Source organism: Suricata suricatta, chromosome 9, assembly GCF_006229205.1.
Source record: "Suricata suricatta isolate VVHF042 chromosome 9, meerkat_22Aug2017_6uvM2_HiC, whole genome shotgun sequence".
NCBI lineage: Eukaryota > Metazoa > Chordata > Mammalia > Carnivora > Herpestidae > Suricata > Suricata suricatta.
The window spans coordinates 121,129,780-121,145,930 of record NC_043708.1 but is presented as its reverse complement, the minus strand read 5'-3'; the positions used below and the strand labels follow the sequence as shown (position 1 = coordinate 121,145,930).

The following is a 16,151-nucleotide window of genomic DNA, read 5'->3' as shown; positions in this document are numbered from 1 at the left end:
CTGTATGTTAAAACATACGCATGTGTTTTGTCTTTCTTAGACACACATGCATACACATAGGGGAAAGAGAAAGCAAACTGGCAAGATGTTAAAAATTGATGAATCTAGGTGAAAGATACATGGGTGGTCACTGCACTGTGCTTTAACTTTCTGTAGATTTGAATTTTTCAAAAGAAAAAGTTGGGGGAAAATCTATCTCACGCCATTTCATCAATTTACTTCTCTAAAGAGCAAAGAATATCAAGTGCTAGCGAAGAATAAAGCTGTGGGGATTGAGAAGTCTACAGTTCAGGCTGGTCTCCTGAAGAAACCCTGGTTGCTTATTCTGAAAATTAAAAATCATATTTCATCCTGAAATACTGGTTTCAGGCTATTGAAGGTAAGAAAGCTCTACCTGCACCTGGTGATCTGGTTCCCTGAAAACACCTAAATATCATGGGAACAGAGCAACGCTTCTCAGGAAATTCCAATATAAAAACTACAGCAATTCCACTTATATGGCTCCTTCCCCAAGCCACACTAAAATAATGAAATTTTTATAGAAGCATAAATCTACAAGGCCAAAGGGAAAGGAGGGAAGATGAAAGCGATATAGTTTAGAATCTGTAAAGATTAAAAGATTAAAGATTAAAATCTGAACAATTTACTTGGCAGACCTGGGGAAGCTGAAAACTTTTGGGAGAATACCAGAAGCAAGTCTGCTTTAGCTGGGTATAGATTTCTAGGTTTCACATTTTTGTAAGTTTATTTATTTTGAGAGAGAGAGAGCAGGGAAGGGGTAGAAAAAGATGGAAAGAGTGAGAATCCCAAGCAGGCTCTGCATTGTCAGCATGGAGTCTGATGAGGGGCTTGATCCCATGAGCCATGAGATCATGACCTGAGCTGAAATCCAGAGTTAGACACTTAATTGACTGAGCTATCCAGGAGCCCCATTTAGGCTTCATATTTTTAAGGCATTGTTCTGTCTTCTGTGTTTTAGTGTTGCATTGAAAATATCATTCTATTCTGATACCCAGTCCTATGTCTATGGCTTTCTCTCTCAGGAGACTTAGGATCTTTTCTTTGTCCCTAAAGTTTTGGAATCTCTCAGTAAGGTACCTTAGTTCCCAAGGAAAAAATGCTTTCACCAAAAATCCCAGACATACTTCTGTTGGGAGTTGCGACTCTCCCTGGCCCAGTTGGAGTCTTCTATGCTATTGAACCAAAAGGCAGAGAACAACTTACTCTTCTGGCCAGGATAACTGACCCCAATTACTGGGGAGGATTTTGCTGCTGTTAAACAATGGAATCAGGAGAGCCACAGTATGGTTGAGGGAGAAACCCTGGTAACCTAAAAAAGAGAGGATCACAAAGAGCTTGGATCCTGTGGGAAGACAATTTGGGTCATCCACTGTTATGGGTTGAATGATGTCCCTCCAGAAAGACATGTTGAAGTCCTAACCCCAGGACACCAGAATATGGCCTTTGGGGGAAAGTAGGGCCTTTACAGAGATGATCATGTTAAGATTTGGTCATTAGAGTGGGCTATAATCCATGACTGATGCCCTTATAAAAAGAGGGGTTTTGGACAGAAAGAGACACATATGGAGGGAAGACGATGCAAAGCCACACACAGAGAAGGCCATGTGAGGGCTGGAACAGATGCATCAACAAGTTGAGCAACACCAGCAATGGCTGACAAACCACTGCTAGCTGGGAAGAGTGGAAGAAGGACTTGCCCACAGGTTCCAGAGGGAGCATAGCTCACCAATGCTTTATTTATATGTCTGGCTTCCAGGACCATTGCAAGACCATTCATGTCTATTGTTTTAAGCCACTCGGTTACAGTGCTTTGCTAATGCACTCACCAGGTGAAATGCTCTGTCCATCTGAGATGTTGGCGAGACAAGGGGAACATGGAATGGGTAGAAGAAGAAGGAAGCTCTGATTTATTAACTTAGGCCTTGGGTCCATCCACAGAGCCTGAGGCTGGAACCACTACATTGAATTATTTCTTTTCTCTGAATACTTACATGAAGAACACTGATGGTACAATTTAAGTATTTGCTGAGACTGAACTGATGTAAGAGATGTTACACTGGCTGATGGGAGACTTTGTATGAGGAAACAAATGCCTTTATCCAAGCAAAGGACAAAAGTGGACACCAAGTAGCAAAGGGATTGGGCTGTGGTGGTTTTTCTCCATTTGTCACCCCCTGTGCCACCCCATCCTGTCTCCCTTCTCTACCCTGCTCTATGTTCCTCAGAGTTGACTTCTATGAACTCCATCACCACACTTATTTGCCTTCTGATTTCTGGTTGGGTTTGACCAAGGGAAGGTCCCAAATGGATTCTGAGGGTAGGAGAAGAGAGCAGTCAGGGGTCTTTACTCCCTCATTTCCTATTTCTTCCTTGCCTTGGGTTTATTCTGTCTCTAGCTGTGATCTCCAGCTATAGCCTCTCTTCCACACTTCAAGCTCTCTCTAGGTTCTGGGACACTACTCTTTCTCCTCACCTGTTTGGGCCTGTGGTGGGGGGTAAGGGAGTTTGCTGTTGGTAATCCCTGGGTACTTTACAATCCCTTCTTAGTTACCTCAACTGGACCCACACCTCTGTAAATATTTTCTTCTCTAGACTCCCTAGAGTTAAACCCTTGAATGCACTGTCAGGACTCTCTCTACACAGAGCTAAATGTTTTGATATCTTATGTCTGCAAAGACAAGTTTGGTTTGGAAATCCACTGAATCCAAGGTTGTGAAAACAGGAAGCACATTTTCTCCAAGTGGGCTATTGGAATAAAAACAAGAGGAGCCACTCTCTTCTACTCCAGGATTTTCTTCTAAAGATAAACATAAATTTACCGTATAACCCTGAAATCACATTCCTATGTATTCACCCAAATAAAATGAAACCCTATATTCATACAAAGACTGTACATAAATATTTATAGCAGCTTTATTCATAATTTCCTAAAACTGGAAGCAATCCAAATATCCCTCAGCTAGGGAATGGATAAACAGTCTGTGTTATCATGTACCCCAGTGTTTATAGCAGTGCTTTCAACAATAGCCAAATTATGGAAAGAGCCTAAATGCCCATCAACTGATGAATGGACAAGGAAGATGTGGTTTATATGTACAACGGAATACTACTTGGCAATGAGAAAGAATGAAATCATGCCATTTGCAGCAACATGGGTAGAACTAGAAGGTATTATGCTAAGGGAAATAAGTGGGTCAGAGAAAGACAGATATTATATGCTTTCACTCATATGGGGATCTTGAGAAACTTAACAGAAGAGCATGGGAGAAGGGAAGGGGAAAATAGTTACAAACAGAGGGGTGTGGGCAGAGGACATTCTAGTGGACATGTACTTGTACTTCACTGTGGCTTTAATTTTCATTTCTTTGATAACTAATGACATGGAGCACCTCTTAAAATCTATTTCTCTGCCATTTCCATTTAAAAAATCAAATATCTAGGTACAAATTTGATGAAAAATATGCAAGAGCTCTAAAAATAGAAATTAAAAAATACTGCTGAAGGGAAATAAAGAACTAAATGAACTGACAAAATTTCCATGTTTATAGACTGGGAAACTCAATGTGGTTAAGGTGTCAATTATCTGCAAATTAATCTACTGAGTGAATGGAATTCCAATAAAAATTCCAACAGTTATTTTTTAGGAAATTGATAAGCATCATATAAAATTTATATGGAAACACAAAGAACATAGAATAGCCAAAATAATCCTGAAAATATGAAACTGATATAAAGACAAAATATAGTTACATTATGTTACAGTAATCAAAGCAGTGTGGTGTTAATGCAAGGATAGACAACAAAGGGACCAAAAGAAGAGAATAAATATCTAGGAATACGTAATTACTATTAGATACATATGATTAGCTTAGGACAAAGATTCTATGCAGTAATAACTAGTACTGAGGCAACTGGATAACCCTGTGGATAAAAATGAACTTTGATTCTTTTATTCCATAGAATGTAAAATGAATTCAAGTTATATCATGGCCTTAAGTCTGCAATCAGGCTTCTAGAATAGAACAAGGAAGAATATTTTCATGACTCCAAAATAAGCAAATATTTCTTTTTCTTTTTTTTAAAGTTAATTTATTTTGAGAGAGACAGAGACAGTGTGAGTTGCAGAGGGGCAGAGAAAGAAGGAGATGGAGAATCCCAAGTAAGCTCCACACTATCAACACAGAGCCTGATGCAGGGCTCAAACCCACCAAACCATGAGATCATGACCTGAGCTGAAACCAAGAGTCATACACTTAACCAACTGAGCACCCAGGTACCCAAATAGGCAAAGATTTCTTAAACAGAGCATGAAAAGCACTAAACAGGAAAGAAAAAAATTATAAGCAGGACTTTTTTAAATATGAGAACTCTTGGTTAAAACACATCGTTAAGAAAGTGAATCAATAAGCTGCTGCCTGAGAAAACACACTCATAATATAGGCATTTAGCAAATGACTCATATCAGAATACAGAAGAACTCCTAAAAATCAATAATAAAGAGACTAATAATTCAGTTCTTTTTAATCGACAAAATACTTCACAAAAGACGATTACATGACTGATAAGCATATGACAAGGTTGTCACATCATTATTCATCAGGGAAATGTGGAGTAATGCCACAGTACCTACCAGAATGACAAACTGAATACCAAGTGTTGAAGAGGATATAAAGTAAATGGAATGCTCATATATTTTAGAAGGAACATTAAAGAGTTCAACCACATGAAAGCTTCTCAGCATTTTGTTAAGTTAGTCAAAAACACCTTATGACCTAGCAATTCCACGCCTATGTATATACCTAAGAGAAGTGAGTACTCGTGCCCACCAAAAGACATGTACAAAAATGTTCTAGAAGTTTACTGTAAATTAACTCCAAAATGGAAACAAATTAAACGTACCTACAGGAGAATGAATATGCTGTACCAATTCACAAAATGAAATACCTCAAACAATAGGAAAATAATTATATACAAAATGTGGATGACTCTCAGACATTAAGTTACAAAAAAGAAGCCAGAAACACAACAACTAATACTGTAGGAGTCCATTTACATAAAAGTTTGAAGACCAGGCACAACTGATCTCTGGTGAACAGAAATCGGGGAGCAGGTATTGACTGAGAAGATCTAAGAGGATCTCATGATAGGATGGAGCTGTTCTATGCCTTGATCTGGGTGCTGACTGACACACGTATAAACATTTATTGACATGCATGCTTCAGATTTAGGCATTTTAACAAATGTAACTGAAACTTCAATCAGTAACTCTGGCATCAGCTTTTACCTGAATGCAGTCATATAAGGAATTCAACATAAGAACCACATTGATTAAGTCAAACACTTGGAACCAATAGAGAGAACAATGAAAAAAATGGCCATTGTAAGCTACTAAGCTTTGGGACACTTTGTTATGCTGTGACAGACAGCCAGAACAGAATTTGCACTGGCTATGGGTGCTGTTATAATAACAACCTAAAATAGGTAGCCTTGGCGATAGGGTCAGGTGGTGGGCAGAAGCTAGATAGCTAGGGACTGTGGGGACTTGAAAATATAATGGAGGAAAATATAATGGAGGAGGAAGAATAGGTGACTCTTGTTAGGTGGTGCCAGAAAACTGGTAACACCATCACCTGAGATAAATGAAAAACAGAACGAATACCCAAAGAATTCACAGACTGTAGCCAGGGATGTGTCCAGGCAGAAAGTAGAAAGGAACAACTGACTACTTAGAGCTGCCTATGATAAAATACAAGAGTGGCAAAAACTAAACTGGGTACTTTTAAGTTTTTGAGAGGCAATATCAAAATGCCAGGACCTGCTGGGTTCAAAAGCATCCTTAGACACTCCCAGCAAAAGACTCATAAGATAAGAATGGCTTTAGCACAAAGATAAGAAGTACAGGTTACAACCAATAAAGCATGGCCTTACAGTACAGCTCCTGAGGGTATAGTGGTGGGCCGTTTATGGAGACCTCAGAATGATCTGAATGAGTAGCTAGTAGGGCTTCTGAGCGTCTTAAGATGGTGCTTTCTCGACTCTCTCAGCTAAGCGTCAAGGCTTTTAAGAATCTTACGCGTACTGTCTCGCAGCAGCCTCATCAGCAGGCTTAGGTAGAGAAGGATCTGGTTCATAAAGTGGTGCAGGTGTGGTTTTCATAGAAGTGTTGATTACAAACACATATAAAAGACCCCACGAAGTTTTTAAAGGAATTGTCCTGGCTTAGACTAAAAGAAACACAGACAGTACAAAATGAAATGAGGCCTTGGGCTGCTCAAACTCCTACTTAAAGAAACAGGTTGAAAACACTGAGAAAGCTACTCAGATCCACAAAGGCTATTTTTCATGATAAAGGAAGGATAATTCAAAGGGCAGAACCACAACCCATGCAGAGACAACACTAAGTCCTACCAAAGTACACTTTTTGACCAGGGATAAAGAACAAGGAGGTTGTCAGGGTATCTATAGATCAGTGACACCTACTCTACCCTGCCCCTTTTCGAATGGCAGTATGTACTGCCTCCTATTTCTCCATCATCATTTTATAATGCTGGGGTTGTTGCCCCAGAGATAACTTGCCCCTTTAATTCACAGATCTTAAGATGAGCAGAACTGCATTTAGTAGTCTGTACTTTGTACCTGAAGAGCCTCATCTACATCTAGACTTGATTCAGATGACATATTATTAGATTTTGAGCCAATGCAGTGATTGGATGAGATGGGCAATCATTTGCTTAGTCAATAGTAGAACACACATTTGAAGAGCAGAATTGGCCCTCCTCCAGTGTTTGGGAGCTGAAGAGACCACACACTGTCAACTGTGAAATTCATGCCCTAGAAACAAGGATGAATAAGAGGCAGACTCTGTCTTATCAAAATGGAAGCCCAATCCTAACTCAACTCAGCTCCATCTTTGATGGGATTAACTAGTCTTCATGGGAGACTCTTGAATACTGAAAACAAACTGAGGGCTGAAGAGGGAGGGGGGAAAGGGAAGCGGGGTGATGGGCATGGAGGAGGGCACTGGTGGGGAAGAGCACTGGGTGTTATATGGAAACCAACTTGGTAATAAACTATTTAAAAAAATTAGTCTTCAATCTTGATAGAGGGTAAACATTCTAGTAGGAGATAACATCATCTAGAGCCTCTGAAGTTATTTTTATATGCAGTATTTGGCATACAATCAGAAGTTACTAAATATGGGAAAAGGCAAAACCATATAACTGAAAATCTACGAGAAAAAACAAGTTACTGAATGTTTTTTTGTTTCGTTTGCATGGAAAGGCCAGTTTCTTCAGTCAAAGGTAACTGGGAGTTCAAAGTCCTCTGCCTCATTTGTGTCTGCCAAATATCCTTATTTCAAAATTCAAGAACCCACTTTTTCCCACAAGTGCCCTTACCTTAGCATAAGAGACCACTGGAATTGTGAATTTAAATGGCTTTACAATTCTGCAGCCCATACAATTAGGCCTTGGGCCTAATCATCAGCCATGTGCATCTTGCATCTATAAAGATAAGAGATTCCTTTCAGGCCACCACGGAGGCTTTCTGTTTATTCTCCACACACTCAACCCCCAACCTCAAGAGTTCAAGGTACCAGGAGGTGTACTGATTTTCTGGCAGACAGCCTGTCCCAAACCGTAGCTGTGATGGTCATCACCATCTGCTATAGTCTGAGATAATCTGTGATTCTTCAAGGCCCTCTGGCCTACCATGGCTTCACACTGGCCAATCGCCACTGGAAGGTATGTGGCCCAGGTGACAAAGTCCACAGAGCTTAGCCTCCAGGGACACAGAACAAGAAAAGAAGGAAGGGAGATGAGACAAGTGAAGCAGACAAAGAATAACCAGCTCATGGCATTAACCTTTTCTCAGAAAGTTGCTGAAGAAAGTCCTTCCCCAAATGAGAGGGATAAGAAAAGAAGAGGAAGGCATGAGATCAGGGAAGAGGAGAATCAACATAGTAGAGACGTGAGGGCAGTAGCCAGGATGATGAAGAAAACAAGTACTGAGACATCAGTTGGCAAGAATCCTTGCAGCAAGTTAATTCTGGAGCAAGGAGACCAAATTTTTAAAAATTACGGAGAGATCACCTGAATCATCAGAATATGCTGTAGGGAGTTTTTCAGGTTTGAGACAAAGTTTGAGGATGAATTAGTGATAGGAACTAAGTAAGTAAGTGATATTAAACTGAGTAAATGAAATTTTTAGGTAATTATTAGTTACAGGAAAGAAAAAAACGTAAGAAAGGCAACATAACCCTAGCAGTTACAAGGATCACCTCTGAACAGTATCTAGAGTTCAAATGAGGTAAACACTTAAGATTTTCTCATCTCCAGACTTCATTATAAGAAGGAGTTTTACACAATTGTCTTTACTCTTTGCTCTGGAGGGAGGTGCCAAGTCACTTGGGAGTCACACCATGGACAGTGGAGGGGACCATGGACCACATTTTGAGAAGCAATGCTTCCTCATTTAGTATTCTATGCCAGATAGGACACTTTCCTTTCTTCTCCTTCCCAGGGAGTTCCACATTTAGTCTAATGCTTATCTTTGTATTGTTTATGCTCTAGAAACTTGTATGGACAACAGGTCCACTTACTGAAATCCAAGACTGCATTTTACTTAGGAAATATAGAAATTATATCATTTTTTTGAGGAACAACCCAGTATTGCTCTTTGGTTCAAAATTCTTATTAATACTAATGATTAATGATAATTAATATTAATAATTAATACTCTTATTAATAATAAAATAGAGTTAATAAAAATGCTTGACCATTTTATTATGAAAGGAAAATAATAAAATATAAAATGGAGCTGAGTAAGAAAAATGTTTTAAAAATTAACTTACTCGTATGAAATCCGTAAGTGTGTTATAAATGAAGGCCCCTCTTGGGAGAAAAAAGCAGCTCCCAGGACTCAGGTCATGGAAAAAGAATAGTTCTTGTTCCTGGATTAAAACAATAATTGCATCTCAAATCTCACAGCCATTGCTCAATATTTACTGTATGCACATGACATGCGAGGAATAAGACTTAAACTCTATGATTTCCATCCTTCTAGTAACTGAGGCCCCTCAATACTTACCTCTGACTAGATATATTATCGCATGTAAAATTACAATTCATACTTATGGTTACCTAGCTCTTCACTCACCTTTTAGTCACTGCTAACTTCTGACTTGGCTTCTTGGAATGTGGATCTCATGGGAGCGAACACGGCCAGAGACCAGAAGAGCTCCCTGTGGGAGGAAGGCTCCCTGTGGTGGTAGTCATCAACATCCTGTCACTTCTGAACGCCCACCCCATGCTGCCGCCACCAGCCAGTGTCTGCCCTCCCCATCAGCCCTGCAAGGCCACCGAGCTCGATTTGAGCTCGTGCAGTTCCTTAAGTGAGCATGTGGCCTGCCATATAACACAGGAAGTGGCCAAAGTGACGCCAAAACCCAGGTCTACCAGCTCTCAAATCTCATTCTCTCTCTCTGCTCGGTTCCCCAAATACAAAGTATGCTGTTTTTTACAGCATTCTTTTTACAGCATGGTATGAGTGACAGAGAGCTGTAATTTAAAATCTAATAAGAGACACAGGAAGGAAAGAGGTGAGGAGGCATATTAGCATGAGAGAACACAACAGCAAACTCTGAGTGCCAGCAAAACAGAAGACAGCACAAGGGAAGAAGAGATGCCATTTTCCAAACAGTTGAATCATAGGCCAACAAAGAATGTCCCCATCCGGCTAGTGATTAGGACGCGGCATGTACCTTTCCGATTTTCCTGTGATCACGGTTCCTGGCTTCCTCTTGGAACTTTTCCCAGGTTTTCATCATCTTGTTATCAGGAAAGGATACCCCATAGATCCTCTGCAGTGTTTCCATTTCAGGGTTTCCCTCCCAGTATGTTGAAGAATTCTAAGCACCAAACAAGATTTGGGTAAACATACCAAACATTTCGTTATAAATGAAACCTTTCTTAAATCTGTGCTCAATTTTCCATTATGCCATCAACATAGCTTACAATGACTTTGTGACACCAAGAAGACTCTTAAGTTGATTCTAATTAAGCCCCCCCCAGCCCAAAGTCATCAGAAATTATGTAAAGTCTGCCATGGATCCTGGGAATGAACAGTGAGAAAGAAGGGGAAGGTGTGCAGGGCCAATAGTAACTGTGCCACCGAGGAGAGGAACAGCAGGGAGAGACAGTACAGGGACGTGATGATCCCAGCCGAATGTTCTCGCTCATGCTGGGGTGATTCAAGAAAACCATCACGTGCAGAACAATATCTTAAAATATGAGAAAGAAAGGCACTGTAACATGTACAGTGATGTTAAATAATAAACAATTAAAGCTACATGTAAGGTCCTAATTTTCAAAAATTGCAGTATTTCTAGAAGCTTCAGTAAAAATGGGGGTGTCTGGGTGGCTCAGTTGGTTTAGCATCTGACTTTGGTTCAGGTCATCTCATGGTTTGCAGGTTTGAGCCCCGCGTTGGGCTCTGTGCTGACAGCTCAGGGCCTGAAGCCTGCTTTGGAATCTGTGTCTCCCTCTCTCTCTGCCCCTCCCCTACTTACGCTTGTTCTCTCTCTCCCTCTCTCTCTCTCTCTCCCTCTCTTTCCCTCTCTCTCAAAAATAAATAAATAAACATAAAAAAGAAGCTTCCGTAAAAATCAAATCATGAGGTATTTTGAAATACTGTGATGCTCAGATTATAAAAGATATCATCAAAATCCCTCACTATCTGGTTTATCTTAAGTTTACTGTATTAAAAAAAAATCTTTACCTTGAAAATTTTTATGGCTTTAATTTTTCCAGTGTGTCTTACATGGGGCCCTTTGCAAAGGTCAATCAGTGGACCGCACCTATAATGAAATATTTCAGACATGCCCAGACAGTTATAGTTTTTTGGACTGCTCATTACACATCATATTTTCATATGTCTTAAGTGAAGGATCTTACTTATTTGTACATCTTGGGACAATTTTTAACTTGGGGGCAATTTAAAATAATTTAATTTTTAATTTAGGATGAAAAAAGAGGCAACTTATCAGATCCCAGTCTTCCCTCCTTTGTTCAAATTCACAAAGTTACAGAATCTTCTAAAAGAAACCACGCAGAGTCACCCACCAGTTTTCAATGTCGTGTCCCAAGACTCTTAAAAACCTTCCACTGTCATAAAATCAAAGAGCCATTTCCCTGCTCGACACTAACTTTCAAAACCAAAATTATATGCAACTTATGCAAAAATGTACTAACTTGATACGTTAAAAATAAACTTAACCAAACCCACAGAATGTACACCCACAAGAGTGAGCCGTAATGTGAACTCTGGACTCTGTGACCATGACGGTCAGGGCAGGTCCACCGGCCGTAACTGACCGGCACTCCGCAGGGGTGCTGAGAGTGGTGGAGACTGCGCACGCGTGCAGTAGGGCACACGTGCCAAATCTCTGTACCTTCTCAGTGCTGCTGTGGACTCAAACCTGCCCTGAGAAATAAGGTCTGTTTAATGAACGAATAAATAAATTTCAAGGGTCTTTTGTGTATTTGTTTTTAGGCCTTCCGGCCGATGACAAAAGGCTTACCTGTCTTTGTTTCACTAAAACAGAGCACTGACTTCAGTGCAGCTCTTGGGCACACATTTAGGTCAGAGGTGGCACCACTATTAAGACACACAGTGTGAGACACCTGGGTGGTTCTGTTGGTTAAGCTTCCAACATCCAACTTATGGTTTTGGCTCAGGTCATGGTCTCACAGTTCTTGAGATCCAGTCCTGGGTCCGGTTCTATGCTGACAGCATGGAGCCTGCTTGGGATTCTCTCTCTCTCTCTCTCTCTCTCTCTCTTTCTCTCTCTCTCTCTTTGCCCCTCCCCACTCACAAATAAATAAACATTAAAAAAAAAAAACACATGGTGCGGTCACTGGGGATTCACTTGCACCTCTAACCAACAAGGACCCCCAAACCTTAGTAAACACAGAATTTTTTTTTCAAGCACAGAGACTCTTAAAAAATTAAAATACTAATGACATTGGTCAGAGGGAAGGTACTTAACATCAACTCATTTAAGGAAAATTTAGTAAAGAAAGTAAGATCTCCCTTATATATTCTAACCAATTTTAAATACTTTTAAAGTTCACTGGTTAAAAAGTTAAAAATCATGATGAATACATAAAAGGGACTGGTTTATTCACCAAAGTGGAACAAAGCCTTAAATACGAAAATGTTATTTCTTTGAGTAGCCAGGTTCTATTGTTCTATGTCCAAAATGGAAGCGGTAAAGCAAAGTTCAGAGGCATGAAAGGAAGGCCTAATTAGCAAGAAAGACTTCCATATGCTCATCTTTCAATAACCATATAGGAAAATATTCATTTTCTAAAAATTAAATTGACAGAGTAAGAAGTATCAATATTGGCCTAAGAAAGTTTCAAAAATAGCCACAGAAGCTTGAGTATTAGAAGTCTGAATTTTAAAACTTCGCACATCTCTTCTAACTCTTCATGTATTAAACTGTAAAATGCATACACTAACATTTATTTGAATTATAAGTAATAAATAATAAAACCTTATCAGGTCACTGGAGAATAGCAAAACCGAGATAAGCATGGTATCCCACGTCAATGTCGCATGGCAATGAGTTCATATAATTACATTATAATGTAAGAAATGCACAGTGCATAGCTTTGCTTAAAGGGAGATGACTTTCCTTTCTTTCTTTTTTTATTAATAGTTTATTACCAAGTTGGTTTCCATATAACACCCAGTGCTCTTCCCCACAAGTGCCCCTCTTCATGACCATCACTCCCCTCTCCCTTCCCCCCCTCCCTCTGCAGCCCTCAGTTTGTTCTCAGCATTCAAAAGTCTCTCCTGATTTGCCTCCCTCTTTTTCTTACAGTACAATGAAACCACAGACCTGTAAGTATGTGACTGTGCAGAGTAAATGCCCTTGGGGAGGGCTTTCCGATTGCAATTATATAGATACCAGATCTCCTAAGATGGGACCATGAAGGCCATAGCAGCAGCCAGACAGCCAGACCACACAGAAATGGGGAACAGCAATTACCCGCAAGGCAGCTTTAAAAACACACGAATAAAACAGGGGCTCCAGATGTAAACAAACAGAAGTAAGTCGCGGTGGTATTGATTTCATTTGCCTCTTCCTATCACTTGATTTGCCTTTGGTTCCTAACACCATCTTTGTGTTTTATCATGAATATCGTGCTAATGCATGAAAGCTAACACCTTTGGACTCCGGGAAATGGGGAGTGTGGTAGGAGGCAGGAAATCACTGCATGAGGAGACGGTCCTTAATATCTCCCACTGCCACATTAATAAGAATGTGTGAGGATGAAACAAAATTCCTTTCCTGAACAGCTCCCCTAGAAATGTAAGGCACTGGGCAAGCACAGTCTCACCCACACGGGGAAAGGTGCTATTACAGCTAACATCTGGAAAATACAATTCAGGTTTTAGCACCAGACTGATAAATACAAGTGAAGACATAATAATTTCCCTTTGCTGACTCCCTTTGGAGTCTCTAGCTAAAGTAGTATATCAGCTATTCAAATTTACAAATAGACCATCCACCCAAAGACCAACTGCTTCTACTGCTAATGCCTTAAAGTTTACCACTGAGTGCCGTTTAAAATTTACACACACTTTGGGGCGCTAGATTGCTCAGTCAGTTAAGCTCAGGTCATGATCTCATGGTTCATGAGTTCAAGCCCTGCATCGTGGGCTCTGTGCTGACAGCTCAGAGCCTGGAGCCTGCTTCAGATTCTGTGTCTCCCTCTCTCTCTGTCCCTCCTATGCTCACATTTTGTCTCTCTTTCTCTCTCAAAAATAAACAAACATTCAAAAAATTTTTTAAATAAATAAATAAAATTTACACATACTTTACCTGTAAACTGTGGTAGTTGGAGTGTTAACCTTCTCATTCAGGATGCGGCATTTAAATTTATTGTACTATAAAGAAAAATATATTTACATATTATTATGTAAATGTTTAAGTAGGAAAAAATTTTGTGTTTTTTGGGAAAAAAAACTTTTCGTTTTTTTCAACAAACACTGAATGGGCGTCTACTATGTTCTAGGTGCTGAAACCTCAGGAGTACCAACAGCTCACAGCTTAGAGCTGTGCTGTCCAAAACGGGAGCCACAAGCCCCTGTGGCCCCTGAGCCCTGGCAATGGAACTAGTCTGAAATGAGATGTGCGTAAGTGCAAAACACACTCAATTTCAGAGACGTGCTGTGAAAGAAAGAATGTAAAATAGCTCACGAATTCTTTTGATGTTTGTTACACATTACAGTGATACTTTTGATACAATGGGTTAAATAAGATATTACAAAAATTAATCTCACAATTGTTTTACTTTTAAAATGTGGTCTCCAGAAAAAAATTATATCTGTGGCTCAGATTTGTGAATCACATTATATTTTTATTGCCCAGCACTGTTCTAGAAGATTCCAATATTTTTCATCTCATTTTCAGAATGTATTTTTTTAAGCTTTTATTTAAATTCCAATTAGTCAACATACAGTGTAATATTAACTTCAGGTGCACAATATAGTGATTCGTGACTTCCATACAACCCCAGGTACGCATCTCAAGTGCCCTCCTTAATCCTCATCACCTCCTTAACCGATCCCCCCACCTCCCCTCTGGTAATCATCAGTTTGTTCTCTACAGTTAAGGGTTTGTTTCTAGGTTTGTCTCACTCCTTCCCCCCCCCCCATTTGCTTGTTTTGATTCTTAAATTCTACACCTGAGTGAAATCATATGGTATTTGTCTCTCTGTGACTGATTTCTCCTGGCTTAACACTTTCTAGTCTTGCCATCCATGTCTTCAATGGCAAGATTTCATCCTTTTTCATGGCTGGATAATATTCCATTGTGTATATATACCACCTCTTCTTTATTTATTCATTAGTCAATGGACACTTGGGCTGTTTCCATAATTTGGCTATGGTAGCTAATGTTGCTTAGTAAACACTGGAGTGCAGGTATCCCTTTGAATTCGTATTTTTGTATTCTTTGGGTAAATACCTAGTGGTGCGATTGCTGGATCATAGAATAACTCTATTTTTAATTTTTTGAGGAACCTCCATACTGCTTTCCAGAGTGGCTCCACCAGTTTGCATTCGCACCAGCAGTGCAAGGGGGCTCCCCTTTCTCCACATCTTCACCAACACCTGTTATTTCCTCTGCTGTTGATTTTGCCCATCCTGACAGGTGTGAGGTGGTAGGTCTTTGTAGTTTTGACTTGCACTTCCCTGATGATAAATGATGTTGAGCATCTTTTGACGTGTCTGCTGGCCATCTGTATGTCTTCTTTGGGAAAATGTCACATCTTCTGCCCATTTTTTAATTGGATTATTCATTTTTGGGGTGTTTAATTTTATGAGTTCTTTATATATTTTGGATATTAACCCTTTACTGTATATGTCATTTGCAAATATCTTCTCCCATTCCGTAGGTTGCTTATAGTTTTGCTGATTGTTTCCCTTGCTGCGCTAAAGCTTTTTATTTTCATGGAATCCCTAAGTTTACTTTTGCCCTTGTTTCCCTCGCCTCAGGAGACACACCTAGAAAGAAGCTGCTACAGCTGATGTCAAAGATACTGCCTGTGCTCTCTTCAGGGATTTTTATGGTTTCCGGTCCCACATTTAGCTTAGAAGATTACAATTTGAACCACATGAAATAAATAAAATTCTGAGGCCACAGCTACATTTTTAATTTGCATAAAACAAAAACAGGGTTTATAATAAATGATCATAGCATTACATTAAACACTCAGAAGACACTTCGTTTCTTTCCTGTTTTCATCACTATTGCCTCAGAGGCAGGTACTTTATATTAAATAACTACTTGAGGAAGGTAGTTGTTGGGAGAAAAAAAATAGATTTGTATGATTGAACTGTCTCATATTTCTATGTTCAAACAAAATTATTTTTCTTCACAAACTTCGAGGTGTTTCTTTTTTATTTTTTAATTGAGTTTAGTTCTTAAGAGGCGCTGGTGAAAAGGCAACCCACAGAAGAGGAGAGAATAATTGCAAATCACATACCCAATACAGGATTAATATCCAGAATATGTAAAGAATTCCTACAACTCAACAACAAAAAACAAACAACCCAAT

At 39.6% G+C, this 16,151-nt stretch overlaps 1 protein-coding gene across 1 annotated transcript in view; it reads right to left on the bottom strand.

Moving 5' to 3' along the window:
• TARSL2 (threonyl-tRNA synthetase like 2) overlaps window positions 1-16,151 on the bottom strand; it is a 58,907-nt gene that overhangs the window by 24,397 nt on the left and 18,359 nt on the right. Inside the window, exons 7-10 of the mRNA XM_029952505.1 lie at window positions 13,913-13,977; window positions 10,798-10,876; window positions 9,782-9,928; window positions 8,873-8,971 (exon numbers count right to left, since the gene is read on the bottom strand). Coding sequence (XP_029808365.1) covers window positions 8,873-8,971; window positions 9,782-9,928; window positions 10,798-10,876; window positions 13,913-13,977 — 390 coding nt within the window. The remainder of the gene's footprint in view (window positions 1-8,872; window positions 8,972-9,781; window positions 9,929-10,797; window positions 10,877-13,912; window positions 13,978-16,151) is intronic.